General features: G+C 52.4%; 3 protein-coding genes and 1 long non-coding RNA gene across 20 annotated transcripts in view; 2 read left to right on the top strand and 2 right to left on the bottom strand.

Annotated features, from left to right (window-relative positions):
• LOC123390642 overlaps positions 1-88 on the bottom strand; it is a 42,266-nt gene extending 42,178 nt beyond the window's left edge. Inside the window, exon 1 of the long non-coding RNA XR_006605180.1 lies at positions 2-88. This is a non-coding gene — a long non-coding RNA (uncharacterized LOC123390642). The remainder of the gene's footprint in view (position 1) is intronic.
• On the top strand, positions 19-13,132 carry KIFC1 (kinesin family member C1). Of its 3 annotated transcripts, none has more exons than XM_045074687.1 (11): positions 19-140; positions 4,892-5,029; positions 5,117-5,216; positions 6,178-6,231; positions 6,349-6,399; positions 6,605-7,002; positions 7,664-8,443; positions 9,106-9,396; positions 9,498-9,571; positions 9,699-9,774; positions 12,917-13,132. In XM_045074687.1, exons 2-11 carry the CDS (start codon positions 5,003-5,005, stop codon positions 12,959-12,961), a joined length of 1,896 nt encoding a protein of 631 aa, XP_044930622.1. In that variant the 5' UTR covers positions 19-140; positions 4,892-5,002; the 3' UTR covers positions 12,962-13,132. The 3 variants fall into 3 exon arrangements, with proteins under 3 accessions (XP_044930622.1, XP_044930621.1, XP_044930620.1); XM_045074686.1 differs by lacking the exon at positions 19-140 and adding an exon at positions 152-332 and having other exon boundaries at positions 4,889-5,029; XM_045074685.1 differs by lacking the exon at positions 19-140 and adding an exon at positions 168-332 and having other exon boundaries at positions 4,889-5,029; positions 6,608-7,002.
• A 619-nt stretch (positions 13,133-13,751) lies between these two features.
• Positions 13,752-19,270, top strand: PHF1 (PHD finger protein 1). 14 transcript variants are annotated; one of them, XM_045074696.1, is made up of 15 exons: positions 13,754-14,319; positions 15,051-15,226; positions 15,379-15,460; positions 15,571-15,666; positions 16,060-16,160; positions 16,267-16,415; positions 16,615-16,710; positions 16,860-16,928; positions 17,064-17,187; positions 17,302-17,369; positions 17,531-17,635; positions 17,759-17,948; positions 18,038-18,132; positions 18,404-18,481; positions 18,585-18,718. In XM_045074696.1, exons 2-15 carry the CDS (start codon positions 15,068-15,070, stop codon positions 18,625-18,627), a joined length of 1,455 nt encoding a protein of 484 aa, XP_044930631.1. In that variant the 5' UTR covers positions 13,754-14,319; positions 15,051-15,067; the 3' UTR covers positions 18,628-18,718. The 14 variants fall into 14 exon arrangements, 11 of the variants coding, with proteins under 11 accessions (XP_012900318.2, XP_044930631.1, XP_012900317.2 ...); XM_045074694.1 differs by having other exon boundaries at positions 13,757-14,319; positions 18,401-18,481; XM_045074691.1 differs by having other exon boundaries at positions 13,762-14,319; positions 18,628-19,270.
• Positions 19,271-19,372: 102 nt separating this feature from the next.
• Positions 19,373-20,996, bottom strand: CUTA (cutA divalent cation tolerance homolog). 2 transcript variants are annotated; one of them, XM_004770628.3, is made up of 6 exons: positions 20,868-20,996; positions 20,264-20,472; positions 20,040-20,099; positions 19,883-19,928; positions 19,711-19,760; positions 19,373-19,600 (listed from the first exon to the last, which is right to left on the bottom strand). In XM_004770628.3, the coding sequence occupies exons 2-6, from the start codon at positions 20,443-20,445 to the stop codon at positions 19,474-19,476; spliced, it is 465 nt and encodes a 154-aa protein (XP_004770685.1). In that variant the 5' UTR covers positions 20,446-20,472; positions 20,868-20,996; the 3' UTR covers positions 19,373-19,473. The 2 variants fall into 2 exon arrangements, with proteins under 2 accessions (XP_004770685.1, XP_004770684.1); XM_004770627.3 differs by lacking the exon at positions 20,868-20,996 and adding an exon at positions 20,733-20,867.
• Positions 20,997-22,662: the final 1,666 nt, after the last annotated feature.

Raw genomic sequence — 22,662 nt, forward strand, 5'->3', positions numbered from 1 at the left:
CCAGCTCGTCGCCCCGACGCCCGCGAAGCAGGAAGGAGAAGGAGCCCGCCTGGGCGGGTGTGGCCTCGGGAGGCGGAGGGCGCTGCGATTGGCCCTCGGCTGTGGCGACGGCGACGATTGGCCCTTGCGTGCGGAGGGAGGTGAGAAGGGTGGCGGCGGTTGGAATTCAAAAGTGGCGGGTGTGGCATCGGGATAGCCACCGGAGTCCGGAGCGCGCGTGCTTTGTGTCGCGAGCAGGTGAGAGAACGCGGGTGCCAGGAGCCCCGGCGCCGTGTCCTCTTCCATTGTGCTCTCCTGGAGCGTGTGGCACGGAACTGGACATGGAGCCGCAGGTGAGTAGAAGCCGCGTTGGGTCTCCTGCCCCCGATGCTGACGAGCCTCCTCGGCTCCCGGCCCGCCTTGGTCCTGCCTGTTTGGAGGGCGAAAGTCCGTGCGTCCCCGCACAGTGGATAGGACGGACGGAGAGGGCGGGAAGCAGCCCCAGGAAGTAGGAATGCATGACAGCCCGTCCTCCCCTCATTTCAGGGAGCCCCATACACCCTTCCACACTTTCATGTCTCTAGGATTTCCCATTTCGGATTCTCAGGCCTGCCTGGCTCCTACCTACTTCTCGGTTCCTACCCACGATTGCAGTGTGTGATTGAGAAAGGAGAGATCTGAGATTCCATCTGCCGCTGGGGAAATGGTACCTGAGGCCAAATCCCCGCTGAGGATCTTTCCAGTCCCCTCTCCTTGCTGTCGCTTTGGAGTGCTGGAAGGGATAGAGGGATTGGGATAATCTGAACGGAAGGACTCCTCATTCTCTCTCCTTCTCCAGGTTTTACAGAGATCTCTGCCCCCTGAGACTGGTTTGACTTAGTTTCTTCTCTTATCAGCGACCTACTGTGCCCCACAACCATCTGCAGCCTCCCCTCCCCAGTGGAGAGAGATGTGTGACAGCGAGAGTGTATTGACTTTTGGTGCCAGAAAAAGGCTCCTGTCTGGATTCTCTGTTTATTATTTACTATCAGATTTACCCAAAACAAGTTTCAACCTGAAGAGATGTTCTTTGTATTCTGACAGCTGAAGAGCAGAGCAGTATGATTGTAACATGTAAAATAATGGAAGCCTTCTCATGTTTACTGAGTACCTACTGTGTGCCAGGCACAGTTGTAGATACTTGGGATGCAACGATAAACAAGACTAATCCCTGTCATCTCTCTAGATGCCATTCTATGAGAAGCTGCCATTCTGTGGGGAGATGGGAAATGTGTCATGTTAAATAACTCTATTCTTGGTGCATATTTCTGCAGGCAGCAGGAAAAATAATGTCACCTCCTTTTTTTCCCCCTCCCTTTTTATTTGCATAGAAGCCTGTGGTCTGACTATATCACAGTTTAAGTGTTCCCCCACTGGTGGACTCTAGTTTCATTCCTTTAAAAACATATTGAGTCATGCCATATAGCAGACATTGTACTAGTTATATAGTTGTGAACAAAACAGATATGTTCTTATGCTCACAATCTAATGTAAGGAAAGACAATAAACCAATAAACTAAAATTTAAAACACCAGGGCATCAAATTGTTCCAGAGTTTTCTCTATAGGGATGCACTGTAAACATCCTTGAGTATATCTCATGGTATCTGGAATCTCTTCATGTTGTTTCTTACAACTTCATGTGAATCTGCAATGAGTTTTAAATGAAAAGTTTAATTAGGAAACAAGAATAGGGGCGCCTAGGTGGCTCGATCCATTAAATGACCCACTCTTCGTTTCGGCTCAGGTCATGATCTCATGGGTCATGAGATCAAACCCCATGTAGGGCTCTGCACTCAGTGGGGAGTCTGCTTGAAGATTTTCTTCCTCTGCCCCTCCCCCTACTCAAGTGCACTCTCTGTCTCTCCAGTAATTTTTTTTTTAAAGATTTTATTTACTTATTTGACAGCACACAAGTAGGAGAGAGCAGCAAAGGGAGAGAGAGAAAAGCAGGCTTCCGTTGAGGAGGGAGGAGCCCAATGTGGGGCTCGATCCCAAGACTCCGGGATTGTGACCCCAGCCGAAGGCAGATGCTCAACTGACTGAGCCATTTAGGAGCCCCAAATAAATTAAAAAAAAAAAAAGAAAAACCAGCCCTTCCTCCTGTTCTCTTGGTTGTTGGAAATGTGGCAGGCATCATTGGAATCAGCCTGGATTCCTCCATCTCCCTCACTGCCTGCCCTCTACCTATCCTCACCACCTCACCAGGCCAGCTCCTAGTTAGATCAATACTTGGTTTCCAGTAATCCAGCCCTCTCTCAAATGGATTTTTACTTAGCCCTCAAGCTCCTAAAACAGCCCCTCTCGGCTGAGTTCCATGAAAATTAAGCTCTATGCATCTTTTATATCTAATGAATTAACTTCTCTCTTATGCTTCTAGAATGGCAAGAGGTGTATACATCTTTGGGAGAATTGAGAAAGTGGATCATTTTTTGAAGAGCTTAATTTTCTGGTACTCTAGTTTGGAAAGAATACTCTATAAATTTACTTCTGGGAGAGCAGGGATTTTGTTCATTACTCTCACCCCAGCTTCTAGAAGTGTCTGGTACAGAGCAGTCTTGCAACAAATCTTAGTGCAACAAATCCTTGTTGGATGAAGGAAGAAAGGAATGATACATTCTTTCTGCCTGTCATACCCCTCATCTACTTCCATTCATTCCTTATGTTGCTATTTTGGTATAAATCTAGTCTTACTATTCTGAAAAAATCATCAAGGTCCCTCTTGCCTTCAGTAAATGCTAGACTCTTCATGGCATGCTGACTTCCACAATCCCTTCCCTTCATCTCCCCACTTCCCATGCATACTCCATGTGTCAGCTAAACCGAACGACTTGACATTCCTTGCGTGCATCCCTCCTTGCTTTCTGCCTGGGATGCTCTTCCTTGGCCCAAGCTCCTTGGCTAACTCTTTTTCATCTTCAAGGTTTTGCCTTAAAAGACCTTTTAGAAGTATTTTCTGTCACTCTCCCCTCTGAACTACGTGCTCAACCCCTCCTTTGGGCACTTTTTATGGTAGCTGTCAGTAAAGTTTTAATAATCTCTTTAAATGCTTCTCTTCCCCATTTTTTCATGAGTATTTTGGAGGCAGGGATCACATCTATTACTCCCCAACCCAGATCATTTTCTGGCACATAACAGGGCACTAAGTAAATATTGAATGAATGAAGTAAGCCAGACACTGGCCTTGGAATTAAAAGTTAACTATAGTGAAGATCAGAAGTTGAACAATCTACATAGTGCTGTCCTGATGGTGGGATCAGAGATGGTTTTAGCACTGAGAAGTTCTGTGTCCTCAGAAACCTGTTAGTCCTGTGCAATCTAGAATGGTTGTTCACCCTAGACAGGAGTAGCCATGAAATGGACATAATCTCCAGGCACCAAATTGAGGTGTAGGAGCGGGTCTGTCTTTCCCAATGCCCTCCCCCACCCCCGACACACACCTCCACTTTGGTGATCTCCATACTGGGTCGTGCTGCTTCTTAGTCTTCTCTATGTAAGTCAGCTTACTTACAACTCATTATTTTTTATAAGTAGGCTCTTTTGTATATTTTTCCTGTGCCTGATCAAAAACTGTTATCTGGTTTTCCACATAAACGAGACTAAAGCCTAAACTCCCCCTTAGCCTGGCATCAAAGTCCTATGGGTCAATATAGTCCAGCAGTTAAACACATGGCCTCCAGAACCAGACTGTCTGGATTCTAACTGTGGCTCTGCCTTTTACTCACTGATGACCTTAGACAAGCTATTCTACCTCTCAGTGCTTTCCTTCCCTCATCTGCAAAATGAGGCTAATAATAGCTCCTCCTCAGTGGGCTGCTGTATGGATTAAGTTGATACAGAGGAAGCATTTAAAACAAATTCTAAAATGTTACCCACTTGAAGCGCCTGGGTGGCTCAGTCGGTTGAGCATCAGACTCTTAATTTCAGCTTAGGTCATGATCTCAGGGTCATGAGATTGAGCCCCACATGGGGCTCGGACTGGGTGTAGAACCTGTGTAAACTCTCTCTCTCTCCCTCTCTAAAAATAATTAAAAAAAAAAGTAAAATATTACTTGCTCCTCCCATCTAGTCTTTAGCCTTATGGGTCATCCGCTCTCTCTTAGTTATGATTCTCCATTGCAGCTGAAAGAGCCTGTTGGTTTCCCAGCCATATCATGTGTGTGTTTGAGGTTTTGCCATCTGAAAAAAGTGTCCATTTCTCTGTGCTTGTTTATGTATTTATTTAAGGTTTTTATTTATTTATTTGACAGATACAGCGAGAGAGGAAACACAAGCAGGGGGAGTGGGAGAGAGAGAAGCAGGCTTCCTGCTGAGCTGGGGGCCCAAGGCGGGACTCAATCCCAGGACCCTGGGATCATGACTCGAGCTAAAGGCAGACATTCAATGACTGAGCCACCCAGGCACCCCATCTCTGTGCTTGTTTAAGTACTACACTTGGGGTGCCTGAGTGGCTGAGTCAGTTAAGTGTCTGCCTTTGTTATGATCCCAGGGTTCTGGGATTGAGCCTGGTATTAGGCTCCTTCCTCAGCGGGGAGCCTGCTTCCCCCACTCCCTCTGTCTGCCACTCTCCCTCATGTACATGCACTCTCTGTCAAATAAATATTTTTTAAAAAAATAAGTACTACCCTTAAAGTTAGCTGAAGTCCAGCATCTGTCCAACTTTTTCCTTAGAGCTTTCTCCCACTTTTGCATTATGTCCCGCTTCTCTCTGTGCCTTTTCACTGGCACATGATCTGTTGGCCTCGGTTTGTGCACAAGAGGTCCTTAGTCAGTGCTTGTTGGTGGTTGAGAATTAGGCTAGGGGACCAAAGAAGGGAGTTCTTGGGACATTTGGACTCTAGGGTGTGTCTGAAGAGTCTCTCTTTTCTCAGCAGAGGTCCCCCTTGTTGGAAGTGAGGGGGAACGTAGAGCTGAAGAGGCCCCTGGTCAAGGCTCCTTCTCGCCTGCCTCTCCCGGGAACCAGGTTTAAGAGGGGACCTGACCGGATGGAGGATGCCTTGGAGCCAGAGAAGGTGAGCTGGGTGTGGAAAAGCTTTGAGTGTGTGTGTGTCTAACCCAATCAGGGAGAGTAAATGGACCCCATTCTTGTCTGTCTCCAGAAAAGGACACGAGGACTGGACACAGTGACCAAAATTGCCACGTCACACCCCAGACCACCAGCCCTCACTGTGAGGCCACAGACACAAAGCCAGACCACAGGTGGGTTCTAGCAGTTGGCAGAAACCAAGGGCATAGAAGTCCAGTGCTCTTCAGATCTCTTATTTCTTGTCTTCCAATTTTAGCTTATTTTGAATAGGTCATAGGTCTCACTTGTTTCAAAATTCCAAAGACACAAGGCGTACCTGGGTAGCTCAGTGGGTTAAGCATCTGACTCTTGATTTTGCCTCAAGTCATGATCTTAGGATCATGAGATGGAACCCCAAATCAGGCTTTACTATGGTGTGGAGCCCCCTTGGGATTCTCTCTCCCTCTCCTTCTGCAACACCCCCCACCTCCAAATTCCAAAAGTACAGTCATTACACAGTGGAAAGTCTCCCTCCTACCCCTGTCCCCCAGCCACTCAGTTCCCCTCCCCAGGAGCATTCTGCGGATGTTCTATCCCTTCCAGGGCGTTGTGTGGGCGTTCAAGCAAATCTGGACATGTTCTCCAATATTTTTTTAATATATATAAATGGTAATGCACTTGACACATGGCTCTGCCCCCTGCTCTTTTTGCTTATCTTGGTGTCCTTTTTTTTTTTTTTTTTTTAAGATTTTGTTTATGTATTTGAGAGAGAGAGACAGAGAGTGTGAGTGAGAGAAGAGTGAGCAGCAGTGGGGGGCAGGAAGGGCAAAGGGAGAGAGAGAAGCAGGTTTCCCTCTGAGCTGGTAGCCCGATGTAGAGCTCCATGTGGGGCTGGAGCCCAGGACCCTGGGAATATGACATGAGCTGAAGGCAGATGCTTAACTGACTGAGCCACTCAGGTGCCCCTTTCTTCGTGTCTCGAGTAATATCTGCCCTGGGAAAGATATCTTCAGAAGCTGGCCAGTCTTCAGGGAAGAGGGAAGTTATCTTATTTCTAATCCTCAGAAAAAAGCAACTTCTCTGCACCTGGCCCAGCCAGAGTTCATGTCCCCCTGAGACTGATTGTCTACTTTGTTCTCTCCCATCTCCCAATAGCTCCCAAAGTTCCCAAGAAGACAGGACCCCGCTGTTCCACAGCTATAGGCACAGGTAATAGTTCTTCAGAGCTGGGGTTGAGGGGAGATCTGGGGTATATGTAAAGGGAGATGATGGAGGGAGAAGGACAGTGGTGCTGTGATTCCTTAAGTTAACTCCCCGATTCTCTAGTGTTGAAGAAACAGAAACCAGACCCTGCCGTTCCTGCCCAGAAGCCTGGAGGTAGGTGCTAAGCATAACCACTGGGTGAGAAGCTGGGATAGGGAAGAGAGGAGGTGGTGAGCATCCAAAAAAATTCATTTGGGTCCTTACCTGTCTGGAGGGCAAAGAGGTGTTGCAGCAGGTGTGGAGGCCTTAAAGGCTGGGAGGGAGGAGAGATGGAAAGCCACGGCCTCCCTGACCTTTTTCCTTTCTGTGCCCATCTTAGCAGCTGCCCCTCCCACGCTGGGAGGGAAGAAACCCACCAAACGTCCAGCCTGGGACTTAAAGGGTCAGTTATGTGACCTAAATGCCGAGCTGAAGTGCTGCCGGGAGAGGACTCAGACACTGAACCAGGAGAACCAGCAACTGCAGGACCAGCTCAAGGAGGCCCAGCAACAGGCCAGGGTCCTGGGGGCAGAGTGCAGGACACTGGAAGGGGAGTTGGCCAGGGTGCAAGCCCAGGCTGAGCAGGGCCAGCAGGAGCTGGGGAACCTCAGGGCCCGTGTCCTGGAGCTGGAAGAGCAGCTGGGCACACAGCAGGGCTTGGTGCAAGAGCTCCAGAAAGAACAAGTGGGATTACAGGAGGAGCGAAGGGGACTGGCTGCCCGGCTGGAGGAGCAGGAGGTAAGGGCCACCTTCTCACCAAACGCCAACTCTCCTTTCTGGGTTACCCTGAAGTCACTTTGGGCTTGGAGTACCTGGCCACCTCTTTCCAGCAGTATTCCTCTGTCCTTCTCCACCCCTGCCCACTTCTCTGACTATATTTTGCCTTCAGCCCCACTTCTCCCTACCCTGACTGTTTTCGTAGCAAGCCCCCTCCCCATCTGTGTCTCCCCTAGTCCTTCATCTCCTCCTCTGTCTCTTTGTTTGCTGATCAGAAACCCCCACAGTGTTTTCTCTTCCTCTTCTCATGTCTGTTTGCCTACTTGGTGAACACCAAATAGATGGAATTACTTGCAGTTTCTCAAATGATTCAATCTTCTCTTCAGGACGTGCGAGTGTACGTCCCTCTTTGTGGAAAATTCTTCCTGTTCTCCGTCTTTTCTTTGGTTTATTCTGATACTCTTAGGCATCAGCTTAACTACCATTGTCCCTGTGACCCTTTTGGGGATCCCGTAACACTCCCTAATCTGATACCATGATTCCTACTTTTCTTACCTCTTTCCCTAGCAGACTGTGAAGTCCTTGGGGACAGGGACCACCCTGGCTCCACCCCCCGCCTCATCATTACTTATCCTTATGCTTCGCTATGTCTCACCCTCTGTGTCCATTCCGTTCTGGACAGAGGAGGCTGCAGGCGTCGGAAGTGGCTCTGTCGGGCAGCCAAGCGGAGGTGGCATCTCTGCGACAGGAGGCTGCCACCCAGGCGACCTTACTGGTGGCACAAGGAGAACGTCTCCATGGGCTAGAGATGGAGCGCCGGCGACTGCACAACCAGCTGCAGGAACTCAAAGGCAATATCCGTGTGTTCTGCCGGGTGCGCCCTGTCCTTCCGGGGGAGCCCACCCCATCCCCGGGCTTCCTCCTGTTTCCCTCTGGCCCCGGTGGGTCCTCGGATACTCCAACCCGCCTCAGCATCTCCCGGTCTGACGAGCGTCGTGGGACCCTGAGTGGGACGCCAGCCCCCACCACCCGCCACGACTTCTCCTTTGACCGGGTTTTTCCACCCGGGAGCGGGCAGGACCAAGTGTTTGAGGAGATCGCCATGCTTGTCCAGTCAGCCCTGGATGGCTACCCAGTATGCATCTTTGCCTACGGCCAGACAGGCAGTGGCAAGACCTTCACCATGGAGGGCGGGCCTGGGGGAGACCCCCAGGTGGAGGGCCTGATCCCTCGGGCCCTGCGGCACCTTTTCTCCGTGGCCCAGGAGCTGGGCGGCCAGGGCTGGACCTACAGCTTTGTGGCAAGCTACGTAGAGATCTACAATGAGACTGTCCGAGACCTGCTGGCCACGGGGACCCGGAAGGGCCAGGGCAGTGAGTGTGAGATTCGCCGGGCAGGGCCGGGGAGTGAGGAACTTACTGTCACCAATGCCCGATATGTTCCTGTCTCCTGTGAGAAAGAGGTAAGCCCCAAAGGGCACTGGGACTGGAGAAGTGGGGAGGAGTGTTCAGGGTGGCCCAGGATACAGGTGGAAGGGGGAGGGGACAGGAGAGAGTGGAAGGGTGGGCGAAGAAGAGTAGGTCTTGTAGGTGGGTCGACACATCAGTTCTGGCCAGTAGGCTGTAAGGTCAATCTGTCTGCCTTAGGGAACAAGGGGGTGGAGTGACGCACCTGCCAAGGGCTTCCTGGCCCCTGCCGAGGGCTTCCTGGCCCCTTCCGGCTGCCTCTCAGGTCCCATTTCCTGCTGCTACTCTTGCTCAGCTCACTCTAGCCATGCTGGCCTCCTGGCTGTTCCCCAGCCATCTCATCAGCAGTCTCCTATTGGGGCCTTTGCCTGAATGTTCCTCTCCTCCAATGGCTTGCCCCCCTCACTGCCTTCAGAGTTTAAGGCACTGAAGCTGTCCCTGGCCATCCTGTCGAAAATTGCAACCCTCACCTTACCTTCACACTCCTTACTCCTCAGTACTCTTAGCCATAGCAGTACGTTATACTGCGTCATTCTGTCTCTTCACTGGCTAGAAAGAAATCTTCAAGAGGGCAGGCGCTGACTCTGGTTCATTGCTACCAACATAGCTGTATGCTGACCCCCTGCTTGCTTTTGCCCCTTGCTGCTCCTATCCCCAGGTGGAGGCCCTGCTCCAGCTGGCCCGCCAGAACCGGGCAGTGGCCCGCACGTCCCAAAACGAGCGATCATCACGTAGTCACAGTGTGTTCCAGCTACAGATCTCTGGGGAGCATGCTGGACGAGGCCTGCAGTGTGCGGCTCCCCTCAGCCTTGTGGACCTGGCTGGGAGTGAGCGGTTAGACCCTGGCTTAGCCCTTGGCCCTGGGGAACGGGAACGCCTTCGGGAAACACAAGCCATTAACAGCAGCCTATCCACCCTGGGGCTGGTCATCATGGCCTTGAGTAACAAGGTGGGAATGGGGATGGGGGGCCGGTAGGACCTGGGGTAAATTGAGACTGCTCATGCCTAACCCTGTCCTATCCTAATCACCTGTCTCCCTCAACCCTTTAGGAGTCCCACGTTCCTTACCGGAACAGCAAGCTCACCTACCTGCTGCAGAACTCTCTGGGTGGCAGTGCTAAGATGTGAGTGAAAGGGACAGATAGAGCAGTTGGGTGGAGACTGCGAGGCTGGGGTCAGGGGCGGGAAAGAGGCAACAGTGTCCACCCAGCCACTGATGCTGGGGTTTGGCCCCCTCTCCTCTCTCCACAGGCTCATGTTCGTGAACATTTCCCCCCTAGAAGAGAACGTCTCTGAGTCCCTCAACTCCCTACGCTTTGCCTCCAAGGTGCAGTTACCACCAAGCCCAGGCACCGTTAGGACACCTGGGTGGTTGTAGATGTCTTTATTCTGACCCTTTAGGAGCCCATTCAGCCCTTCAGGCCAAGGGCACATTCATCTGGAAAGGATTGCCAGGCATCTGGGGCGCCACCTCTCTAGATCCATTTTTAGCTATTGGGTCTTGAGGTTTTTTAATTTTTAAAAATAGGTAGTTAAAGAGGTAAAAAATGAAGTTTTACCACTACCCCTGTGCTTCCCATTCCCCCCACCAGTCCTGGTAGAGGTAGTCGTTTTTAACATTTAACATTTTACTTTTTTTTCGGTGTTTCTTCTTGCAAATAGAAACAATATGCATGTGCTTATTCCCTCCTTATACGGAAGCCGTCTCTCTCTCTCTTTTCATATATGTATGTTGTTCTGTACTGTGTTCTGCTTAACAAGACAGCCCTGAGATTACTCCCCACCAGCACACAGAGATCGTCCATTATTTTTATGTCAACCTGGGACTGCACTCTGTGGCTGCACCAAAGTTTATCCACCAGTTCCCTCTACTGGACACTTGGATTGTTTCCACCCTTTTTTCTATTATAAACAAGACCAAGTTAACTAACCTTGTCCATACACGTCATTTTGTATTTGTGTAGTTCCATCTAAGTAGGAAAGCTTCTTAGCAGTGGGGTCGCTGGATCAGAAGAGACTTAGTTGCAGGTTCCTGGGTGGCTCAGTCAGTTCAGTGTCCATCTCTCAATTTCAATTCAGGTCATGATCTCAGTGTTGTGAGGTCAAGCCCCATGTTGCATGGAGCCCACTTAAGATTCTGTCCCTCCCCCTCTGCCCCCCTGCCCTGTGCATGCACACAGTCTCTCTCTCAAAAAAAGAGAGAGGGGCACATGGGTGGCTCAGTTGCTTAAGCGTCTGCCTTTGGCTCGGGTCATGATCCCAGGGTCCTGGGATTGAACCCTGCACTGGGCTCCCTGTTCCTCGGGGAGTCTACTTCTCCCTCTCCAACAGCTGTTTTGCCTCTCCCTCTACTTGTGCTCTCTCTCTCTCTCTCTGTCAAATAAATAAATAAAATCTTAAAAAAGAGAGAAAGAGAGAGACTTAGATGTTTTTCAGAGCATTCCAAGTAGTATGAAGTCAGGCTCCAAAACCCACTTAAACATTAAGTGGAGGGAAGGCATGCCCTGAATTCTCTAGGAGACTAATGCTTCTGCCACTACAGTTTCTTTACTCTCTGTCTCTGGAGGATAATTTTTCCCTCTGACTACTCCTTTCTTGAGGGTATAGCCCTTTGGTGGGTTCTGGCTTTATTCAGCATCTCTGGTCAGGTGTGCCCTTCTGCTGTACCTACGCTTCCCCACAGTGAGCATCTGTTGCTGCCAAGGAAGTAGTCTGTTCCCTTGGTACCTTGCCCTGGGCTTCTGTTTTCATCAGGATTCCCCTGGCTATCTTGCAAGTTCAATTATATCAACATCATTAACAGCCAACAGCATAAACTCTTTAGTATCCTAAAGTTATTGCGTTATTAAATTTCTCCTGATTGTCTCAGAAATGTCTTGAATATATTAGGCTTGTCCCAATCCGGCTCAAAGCAAGGGGCACCCATTCATCTTGTCGAAATGTCTTACATTTCTTTTAATCCGTAATAATCTCACCTCTTTTATGGTATTTATTTGTTGAAGAAATAGGGTCATTTATCCTGTAGAATATACCATATTCTGGATTTTGGCTGGTTGCTTCCTCCTTCTTCCAAACTTTTTGTTATCTAGTCGATTTAAGGGCTTGATCAGATTAGAATCAGGCTTATATTTCTTGACAAGAAAACTTAGTACCGTATACTTTCTATTGCATCAGGAGGCACCTAATATCCAATTGTTTTACATTTAATGAAATAAAAATCAAATCACGGGATTTGGGTGTTACCAGCTTGTTACCATTTGAAAACTCCCTATTGAGTTAGTGATTTCACTTAGTGATTTTATAGAACAATGATCACACCTACATGTATTATTTCATTAGGGAGCTTAATTTTCTCTAACTTTACATTTATTAGTCTTGTCTCTTTTATAAAGAACTTTCCCTTGCCGTGTATTTGGTTACTCTGAAACCCAGTCTGTATAGGAAAAGCAAGGTAAATGCTAGATTGTTTATCAATTTTCAGTCTTAGAAGTTGGTATTTTGGCAGCTTCCAAAGGTGACCAAGTGAGTTTTTATCTGGGGGTTGTTACTTTACAGATGTTATGGATTTGATATATATCCTTTGTAGTCATTATTCTTTCTGATGCTCAAATTGCCCCATCTTTGGCCAGTGGGAGCTGTTTTTGGTTGGCTCCTGTGTCCTTTAGACAGGACTCAGTAGTCTTTTTTTTTTTTTTAAATTTCTTTTCAGCGTAACAGTATTCATTGTTTTTGCACCACACCCAGTACTCCATGCAATCCGTGCCCTCTCTAATACCCACCACCTAGTTCCCCCAACCTCCCACCCCCCGCCCCTTCAAAACCCTCAGATTGTTTTTCAGAGTCTATAGTCTCTCATGGCTCACTTCCCCTTCCAATTACCCTCAACTCCCTTCTCCTCTCCATCTCCCCTTGTCCTCCATGCTATTTGTTATGCTCCACAAATAAGTGAAACCATGTAATTGACTCTCTCTGCTTGATTTATTTCACTCAGCATAATCTCTTCCAGTCCCGTCCATGTTGCTACAAAAGTTGGGTATTCATCCCCCAGTAGTCTTTTTTTTCTAGATTGATCTTGTACATATCCTGCCTAGACTTGGGAGCATTTATGTTCCAAGGAGACTTAGTTCTTAAATGAGTGTTATTCATGTTTTGTCTAACTTATTCACCGGTAAGTGGTGGGAGAGCCTGGGGTCTCTGGGCTACGGTAATGGATACTCCATCTCTCTCTGCTCCTGTGTGTGACTTCTATCCCTTCTCAAGCAGGCCTCTTCACCTCCTCCAGACCTGGTGTGGTTAGTGGGCATAGACCTAACCTTACCTGAGACCAGCCTGAACCTGCCTTTAGAGCCCTTGTTTCAGTATTTTCTGAGGGCAGCCCCAATATTGGGAGTGGGAGACAATCTTGGAGAAAACCGTTATTTTGGTTATTCAGAAAACCTTTTTATCCTGTCTAAACCCTCTGCCCGCAGGTGAACCAGTGTGTTATTGGTACGGCCCAGGCCAACAGGAAATGAAGACAGATCCAGATCCTACATGTGTGTTTCGGGGTGGGGTGGGACGGCTGAGGGATGCTTTGTTGGGGGGGAGGGGCTCTGTGTGACCTGGGTCTATCAAATAAAGAACAGTTTTTTGTTGTTTTTTTTCTTTAAATAAAGGTTTTATTAGCGATGGCCCATATCTGTAAAAATGGAAACTATGGATCTACTCTGCCAAGTATTTGTTTTTTGCAGAGCAAGGGCTTCACCTTTTCTCCCTATGAGGCCATCTCCTGGAATCTCGCCCAAGCCTCCCATACCACCCCCGCCCCCCAGTTGTCTTCCTCAAGGAGATGTGCCGCAGGCCACCCAGCCCCACTCGGGAGCGCTCCTCTCGTGGGTGTGGGAGAGTGGGGTGTGGAAGGGTGGGAACCCGAGCCCAGGGGCGGGGCCGGCGCGCCCTCCCACAAACTGCCGGCTCTTCCTCCCGCCCTTTCCCTGCCTTCCCGTTCGAACCGCCGGGGCCAGCCCGCCCGCTGCCTATTGGCTGGCTCTGGAAGCGCTGGGCGGGATGCACGCCCGCTGACTCGCTCGCACCAACCGCTAACGGCCACCGCCCCATAAAGGAGGGACTCAATCTTCCCAGGTGCCGCGCGCGGAAGGGGTCACGCGTGCGCAGAAGCGCGGCCATGGTGTGGGGGGGGCACTTGCCACGGGGAGGGCGGGGCCGGGGGCAAAGGCGGGAGGAGGGCGGGGCACTCGAGGGAGGAGGGCGAGGCGGGGGCGAGGGAAGGGTGAATGGAGGGCGGGGTCGTGAACTGGGGCCGGGGGGCGGGACTTGGAGTGACCATGGAGGTTGGGGGGGCAGTTAACGGATGTGGCATGGGGCGGGGGCCAGGCTGGAGGCCGGCTGCCGGGAAGGGGGGGGATTCCCTCCTGCCCCGAGGGCGGGTCTCCCTCCGAGGAAGGGGCTGCGGGGATTCCCTCTCCCTCTGGGCCTTGACTTCCCACCCGCCCCATACACGGAGAGGCCACCACTCGCTCGGCGCCCTCCAGGCCCTTTGGAGGTGAGGGAGGTGGGGTGAGGTGGTGCCCGCCCCCCCCACCGGCTCCTCCTTCCCCCCAGTCCTCCCCTCCCACCACCCTCCCCCCGAGCCGGTTTGTCCCTCCCCTCCACTCCCCTCCTTCCCTCCGCCGCCTCCTCCTGCCGCTGCCGCTGCTTTGGCTGCTGCGTCATACGCCCCAGAGCTGCCGGGACGGAGGGGCTGGGCCTGGGGACCCCCCGGCCCTTGCCTGCCCGCCCTCCGACGCCCAGACGTGCCCTCCCCGCGCGGGGGGTTCGCCTCGGTCTCTCGCGTCTGCCTCTGCCCGGCTCCCGGCGGCCCCAGCTGTCACTGGTAAGGAGGCGGCGGGAGGCGCCCGTGGGGTGGGGGGGTGCAGGGAGCCGGGGGTCGGCGCGCAGGGCGCGGGCGGGAGAGCCTCGCCGCCAAGGCATCTGTTAGCGCTGGGCGGACTCAAGTCCCCTCTCGGACTCGCCGTCATGGGGAGTAGAGACCGGGACTGGGACACGCCCCCCTCCCGGGGCACTCAGGGAAGTTATCTAACCCGGGGGCAGGGAGCCCCGTATTTGAGGGTGACCTGACATAACCTGGCGTCAGGATGATTGTTCTGAATGAGACACGCGGGCCCAGGGAGGCAGCCGTTTCTATTCTGGAAAACATTTCCAGAAAAGCTTCCAAAACGCATCTCTGGGTAGCAGAGCACCCCAATTATGATACCTCCAAACTGGAGAAGGTGACAGTAGAAGCTGAATGGTAACCTTTGCTTCTGCAATCATCATTTCTCCAAAACCTCAAGGCCAGGATATAGTACCCCAGGGGAGCTCTGGAAGCTGGGAAACTATAGAGAACTAGGTTGGGGAATGTGGTGGGGGGTGTTAGGGAGAGGAGAGCCAGTCATCAGAGTTGGAAAAGCTGGAGTCAAGAAGCTTGGGAGGGGTGCTGTGTGGTTTCCTATCAAGGTGTCTCAGATGTGGAGACTGGAACCATGGTTACTTGAATCCTTGAGGCAAAGAAAAATGGGGAGTTGCTCAACATTCATAACCTTCTCCCATCCCACTTCTGGCTAGGCCCCCCCCAGGATGCAATGGCACAGCCCCCCCGGCTGAGCCGCTCTGGTGCCCCCCCACTTTGGGACCCAGCCTCCCCTGCTCCCACCTCAGGCCCCAGGCCTCGTCTTTGGGAGGGTCAAGATGTGCTGGCCAGGTGGACGGATGGGCTGCTATACTTGGGGACCATCAAGAAGGTAAGGGATTTGATCTCTGACCTATTATCTTTCCCCCATTCTCCTTATGGAGTTCTGATTCCTGCGTCGTCGATCTCTGACCTATTATCTTTCCCCCATTCTCCTTATGGAGTTCTGATTCCTGCGTCGTCCCCTGTGCTCATCCATTCCAGGTGGACAGTGCTCGGGAGGTGTGTCTGGTCCAGTTTGAGGATGATTCCCAGTTTCTGGTTCTATGGAAAGACATTAGCCCCGGTGAGACCCTCGAGTCCCAAGCCTGTGCATGCCATGAAAAGCAGAAACCTGGCATGGGGGATGGAAAGGGGGCTTAAGGATAGGCCCCACAACACTGTGTTCCCTCACAGCTGCCCTCCCCGGGGAGGAACTTCTCTGCTGTGTCTGTCGCTCTGAGACTGTGGGCCCTGGGAACCGGCTGGTCAGCTGTGAGAAGTGTCGCCACGGTGAGAGGGCAGGACACCTGAATGGTCCAGCTTGCTGAGCCTTCCAGGCTGCCTCTCAAGTCTTCCCTCCACCACTGGTCCTTATGCTACCTGTCCTGGCTGAGTCCCCAAGCCACTTGCTCTGGGCCAGTCTCAACTCTATAACCTCACTCCCTTCCAGCACAGGGGGAAACAGCCATGGAATGGGGAGGTGTGAGGTTTATAGACAGAGGGTGGTTTAGATACACCCTTTTCTAACCATAAGACCTCCCCAAACCCTTAGGAGTCTGTCCCCTAACCTGTAAAATAAGGGTAATTCACCCACTACAACCAGATCATGGTCAAGGATGAAATGAGGTGGCTGAGACCCCTCCTGTCCCAGTTGCTAGCACCATCAATATTATTGTTATTCAGCTTATCACCAGGACTGCCACGTTCCAAGGGCCCCCGCTCCTGGAGAAGGAGAAGGCACATCTTGGGTCTGCCGCCAGTGCGTCTTCGCCATTGCCACCAAGGTAAGTCACTTTCCTGTGGGAGCCTCCCATCCACAGCCTCTCCCAAGCCTTTCTGTGCACCCCCCCTGCACCCCTCTGAAGCAGGTTGTCCATTTCCTGTCTGCAGAGGGGGGGTGCACTGAAGAAGGGCCCCTATGCGCGGGCCATGCTGGGCATGAAGCTGTCACTGCCATACGGACTAAAGGGGCTAGACTGGGACGCTGGACATCTGAGCAACCGGCAGCAGAGCTACTGTTACTGTGGTGGCCCCGGGGAGTGAGTAATGATGGATGGGGGGCAGCGGGGCTTTAGGGAAGGAGTGATGGCAGTGCGGGTAGGGGAAGCCCAGGGAACGAAGGAGGAAGAACAGGATGAGGGGAATGCTGAAGAGGACAGAAGGAGGTGGTGCAGAGGGCATGGGGTGCCTCAGGTGGGGGCAGTGTCTGGAAGTCACGAGGCCTGTGCCACCCCTCAGGTGGAACCTGAAGATGCTGCAGTGCCGGAGCTGCCTGCAGTGGTTCCACGAGGCCTGCACCCAGTGTCTGAGCAAGCCCCTCCTCTACGGGGACAGGTGAGCCAGGAGCGCGGCCTCTGCTCCATTTTCTCCCCAGCCTCTGAAGCTTGATTCCCCTGCGCACCCCGTCCTTGTGAGTCCTCCATAGCCCGGTATGGTCTCCTGGCATAAGGTGTGTTCTCTCCTTCCCTCTTGCCCACTTCCAGGTTCTATGAGTTCGAATGCTGTGTGTGTCGGGGGGGCCCTGAGAAGGTCAGGCGGCTACAGCTTCGCTGGTAAGCTGACATGACCTCAGCATAGGTCCTCTCAGCAGCCCCAGGAGGTCACCCGGTGTGCCCCAGCCTCCCACCTCGGGACCCTCTAGGCTTTTGCAGTGCTGCCACAACCCTGACAACTTAATATTTCTTCAGGGTGGATGTGGCCCATCTTGTCCTCTATCACCTCAGCGTTTGCTGTAAGAAAAAATACTTTGATTTTGACCGGGAGATCCTTCCCTTCACTTCTGAGAATTGGGACAGTTTGCTCCTCGGGGAGGTAAGGGGTGGTGAAGCTTTGGGGGGTGAGGGGGGAACACAGAAGTATAAAAAAAGGGGGGGAAGGGAGAGGGACCACTGCTCCCCTGACCCCTTTTGCACCCCCCTTCCCCAGCTCTCAGACACTCCCAAGGGAGAACGTTCTTCCAAACTCCTCTCTGCTCTCAACAGCCACAAGGACCGGTGAGTTGGAGGGGGGCTCAGAAAGAGAGACAGATACAGAGACCTGGGAGGAGAGGGGCTGCAGCTCCCCTGGAAGATCATTTTTGAAAAGCACTGAGTAATGGCATAGAGGGGCCCTTTATTACTGCACTGACCCTGTATCATTTCTCTCCTCACCCCAGTTTCATTTCAGGGAGGGAGATTAAGAAGAGGAAATGCTTGTTTGGTCTCCATGCTCGGATCCCTCCCCCTGTGGAGCCTGCTACTGAAGATGGAGCCCCCACCAGGTCACTGGTCCAGGGTGGATGGGGAAATCCTCAGGGTATTAATGGGGGAGGCATACCTATGGAGATGGGGAGGTCTTTGGGGTGTCCGGGAGGGGGCTGGGGGGATAAGGAGGCCTCTTACAGCTTCCCTTCAGGGCAGGGCCCTGGGGGAGGGGTCTCACGTCCCCTGGGGAAGCGCCGGAGGCCGGAGCCAGAGCCCCTGAGGAGGAGGCAGAAGGGGAAAATGGAGGAGCTGGGGCCACCCTCAGCAGTGCGCAATCAGCCCGAGCCCCAGGAGCAAAGGGAGCGGGCTCGTCTGCAGAGGGCACTGCAGGTACAGGGGCAGGGGGATCCCCATGAAGCCAAATGGTGGTGTGGGAAGGAATCAAGGGTTATCTCTTAGTGCTCTGCTCCTTCTTTTAGGCCTCAGTGTCTCCACCACCCCCCAGCCCTAACCAGAGTTACCAGGGCAGCAGCGGCTACAACTTCCGGCCCACAGATGCCCGCTGCCTGCCCAGGTCAGTGTTCCTTCACCCTCCAACCAGTTGCATACCCCTAGAATCTCTCTTCCAATTTTCTACATCCTCTGGACTTTCTTACCCAGAATTGTTTTCCATCTCCCCCTTGGCTACTGACTTCTTATCCTAGAGACTTTCAGAACCAATGTCTGATCCCTAATATTCTAGGGCTGGGGATGCGTTGGGGCTGTTTGAGCTCTGCTCTTCTCAGTGGGAGAGGGTCCTCTTCCCCTGCTTCAGGTCCTGACTTTCCCCTCCCCAACCCCAGCAGTCCCATCCGGATGTTCGCTTCCTTCCACCCCTCTGCCAGCACCGCAGGGACCTCTGGGGATGGTGAACCCCCAGACAGGTGAGATTCTTCCCCTTTACCTGTGCCACCCGTCTTCTTCATGTCTGTGCTCTTAAGTTCCTCAGTCTCTAACCCGATTTCTTTGTGCCTCTGATCCAAACAGAATCCTTATCTGCATCGGACTCACAACTGCCTTCTCTCCCTAGGTCACCCCTGGAACTTCACATTGGTTTCCCCACAGACATCCCTAAAAGTGCCCCCCACTCGATGACTGCCTCATCGTCCTCAGTCCCAGTCCCCTCCCCAGGTCTTCCTAGACGCTCAGCACCCCCTTCTCCCCTGTGCCGTAGTTTGTCTCCTGGGACTGGGGGAGGAGTCCGAGGTGGGGTTGGCTACCTGTCCCGAGGGGACCCTGTCCGGGTCCTTGCTCGGAGAGTACGGCCTGATGGTTCTGTGCAGTACCTGGTTGAGTGGGGAGGTGGGGGCATCTTCTAAACAACCTGCCTCTGCCTACCTCCCCATTCACACACACCGGCACTTTCATACCCTGACCTCTGACCTCACCTACAGCTGGGATGTACCTGGGAAGGTGCGGGGGATAGTTCTCCCTACTGCCCAGGCTGGAATCCAGGTGGGAGTTTGGGGAAGAGGCTCTCTCTTCTCTACTCCCTTCCCGATTCCTGACCCTTACCCCATCCCTCTTCCCATTTCCTTTGATGTTATTTTGTTACAGCTTTTTAAATATTTTTTAAAATTATTTAACCCCTGGGGATGGAGACTTGAGGGGGGAGGGGGGGATGATAAAGGATCCCGGACTCTGTATGATTGAAATAAAGGTAAATAAACAGATCTAGCAGCCCTGGGTCATTCTGGAAGATGAGAACACAGCGACTAGCGCACTTTTAGTCTTCCCAACCAAATTCACACACCTGACAAGGAAAAAGGCAAAAGGCAGAGAAAACCAAAGACAGGATTTATTAGGGGCCCAGTCATCTCCTGGAAGTTAAAGGGCATGAAGTATACAAGGAAAACAATGGCATAAACAGGGTTTCTCATGGTAGGACTGTGCTGGAGTCTGAAACAGACTCTGTAACCTGGCGTACCCAGTGCAGGTATGGGGAGTTTCCCTGCTCCACAGGCAATGCAATCACCTCAGCCACTTCGTAAGGGTGCACAGAACTGTGAAAACATGGGGGGCAGGGATCACTCAAAGATCTACCTAAAGGAGCCCACCCCCGAGACTGCCCAGCAAGTGCCACCCTCACCACTACCCACGTCCAAGTTCTCACCGAACAAAATCTGTCAAAGCGGGAACCAAGGAACTTTGGGTTTTAATCATCTGTGAAGCAAAATACAAACACGACTGAATCAAGGAATGGGGCTGATTTCAGGATCTCAGGTGAGGGAATGGGGTCAGGGTCAGGGAATCCAGTTTTCACTGGATGGGGAAATGTTTCTCACCATCAGCACCTCATTGTCCTCCTCAATCTTTCCTTTCCACTCATAGCTGAAAAGGTCAGGGAAAGAGTGTTGAGGGAGCAAAGATTGCCCTCAAGGAAAAGCACTGCCAATCAGCCCCTAGAGTTAGGCTAACCCCCCAACTCCTATAAGGACTCACATGGATGTAATCTGAGGGATGAGGTTAACGCAGGCTGCCAGGCGCTTCTCCACCACAGCCCTGAAGGAGAAGAGAGAGCCCCATTCAGAACGCCCCACGACCCGGATTTTTGCACTGGCAGCCCAGAAGCACGGTTCCAAAGCCTGAGGTCAGGCAGGAAGCTGCTGCACTCTTCTCTCCCACCCGCAACTCGCTCCTTCCTCGCTCCACACCGAGGTCCCCACCTGGCGATCTCCTTGGCGACCTTCTCGTTGGGGCAGGTGACAAAGGCTGCAGAGACCGAGCCGGGAACATAGCCGGAGCTCGAGGCGGGCGGGGGCTGGGACGGGGGGCTTCCTGAAGCCATGGACAACAGAGCTCGGGGGAGCAAGAGAAGGCGGGAGGCCACAGGCAGCAGCGCCGGCATCCAAAGAAGCGACAGGAGCAGAGCGGCCTGGGAGCACGAAATGAACAGGGTGTCACCCCACAAATACCCGAGGAAATTGCATCTCGGGAACCCTTGACTTGGATACACAGGCTCTGCCTTCCCTCTTCTGCACCCCGAAAGAAAAGGTCCCTGAAGCTGGGAGAGAAACTTGAGAAATTAAGGCAGACTCGGTCTCCACTCCCTCCTCAGGAGCCAACCTCTAAGATTTGGGGTGAGGGTGGTGGTCGAGGCTTCGAGGACCGGAAGGGACGGGGCCGGTCACTCACCCCTCCGCCGAGCAGGATTGCGGGAGCCCGCCCCCCCCTCATGCAGCCTATGCTGGTTGAGGAGGGTTGAATATCAACAACCGCACGTAACGCCGCGAAGGGACCCCAAGCCCAGGAAGAGCGGCCTCTTCTTACCTGGGTCGCACCCACGTGATAAGAAAACAGGGCACACCACGTGACAGTAGAAGCCCGCCCGAACTTCCAGAGCCAGCCAATCCTGGCCCACACGTGGCCCACCTTGCCCCGCCTCCCTTCGGGGGAGGAGCAAAAGGGAATTTGGCCAATCGAGGGCCGGTTCTGCAGTCATGCACGGAAATGGCGCGCTCGTTTCCGTGTAAAGCGGAAACGGCCAATGGCCGGCTGAGGAGAGCCGCAGCGGCGTTCCACTGTCACGTGAGGGAGCGGGTCTGTCTCAGGCGGCTGTCCCTCAATGGGCTGCGCGAAGAGGCCAATCGCAGGCCAGTCCCGCAGGCCACGTGATGAGAGAGCTGGCGCTAGAAAGGGGGGCTGGAGACCCCGCCGACTCGATGCGTCAGGTTGTGGAGTGGGGAGATAATCCTTAAACCCCAGAATGTGCCAAGTTAGAGCCCTTAAACTGTTTCCGAGGCCTTAAGGAGTGGCAGGGTCTGAGAAGATTGAACCTCAAGGGCTGAAGAGAGCGCCCCCTGCCTCTTTGGTTAGGAGTGACATATGCCTAAGTTGGGTAATGAACCATAATCTGAGAAACCAGCTGTCCCTGGACAGGGGATAGGATAATGGTTAGGCAGGGATGGGCACGGCGACACGATGGCTAGTTGGGAAAGATGCATTTTAAAAGGACAGAATGAGCCCTGCAAATGGGATAGAGGGTGATGAAAATGGGGCTGAGGGTAATTCAGCCTTCTTAACTGAAACCCCCAAAGGTTGAGACAGACTGGTGAATGGGTGGGGGGTGGAGAAAGGGAGAAAGAGGGCTTCAGGTTGGGGATATGGAGGACTCCAGGAAGTAGTGATGGTCCTTTTGTCCCTTACCCCTCTCCTATTTAATTCTCTAGGAGTGGTATACCTCTGAATCTTGGGTCTCCTTCCCTTAACCCATCCCCCTAGGAGCCGGGACCTGTCCTACATAACTTCCCTGGGGCCCAAGCACATCCAGTGACCCAAAAATGGAGAGAGGGGCCAATGAGAGGAGAGAAAGGTGGGAGGAGGCAGCAGAGAAAAGGCTCTTGCCACTCCCCCTCCCCGGTATTCCCCGTCCTTTCAATGTTTGGGGTCTCCAGTCTGCTGGTGGGTGTAGCTGGGCCTTTATAAGAGTTCTCTCATACCTGTGTCTCTGGGGATGGGGTCTCCCTGAGATCTATCTGTCTTTGGGTTTGGGTTTGTTTTTGAGCTAGATCTCTGTAGGGCCTTTCAGTATTTGCAGTGGATCTTTCTTGGGACTAAGTTTCCTTTTTGTTTGGGGAATATCTGTTTCTGGGACTCATTACTCTCTGCGGTCTTTCAGACTCTTCTTCATGAGTTCGGGGTCTCTGCATTCTGTATCTCTGAGCTGCATGAGTGTCTGTCCCTCTCTCTCTCCCTTCACCTCACGCTCAGCCCCCAGGTCTGGAGTTTATCTCTTGAGTTATCAGTCTCTGAATCTGCAGTTTCTCTTTTCTGAGGTAGGAGTCTGGGGTCTGGTATCTCTCTCTGGATCTTAGTCCTCTAAGAGCTAATTCTAGGTTTGGGTTTTTTTCTGAATCTGGATCTCACCTTTTTCTTTGACTCTAGGTGTCTGATCTTGTTCCTGAAAACCACCACCTGATTCTGGAGTCCAAGGTTTCTGTAGCTGTGGAGAACCTTTTGAAACTGGACACTCATATTTTGACCTCTGACCCTTCTCTCAATAGGGGATCTGGGATTTTTTTTTCTTGAGATTGGAGTCTCTTTTCCTCGAGATTTTGAGTTTGTG

This window comes from Mustela putorius, unplaced genomic scaffold, assembly GCF_011764305.1.
Source record: "Mustela putorius furo isolate JIRA1106 unplaced genomic scaffold, ASM1176430v1.1 tig00000135_pilon_pilon_pilon, whole genome shotgun sequence".
NCBI lineage: Eukaryota > Metazoa > Chordata > Mammalia > Carnivora > Mustelidae > Mustela > Mustela putorius.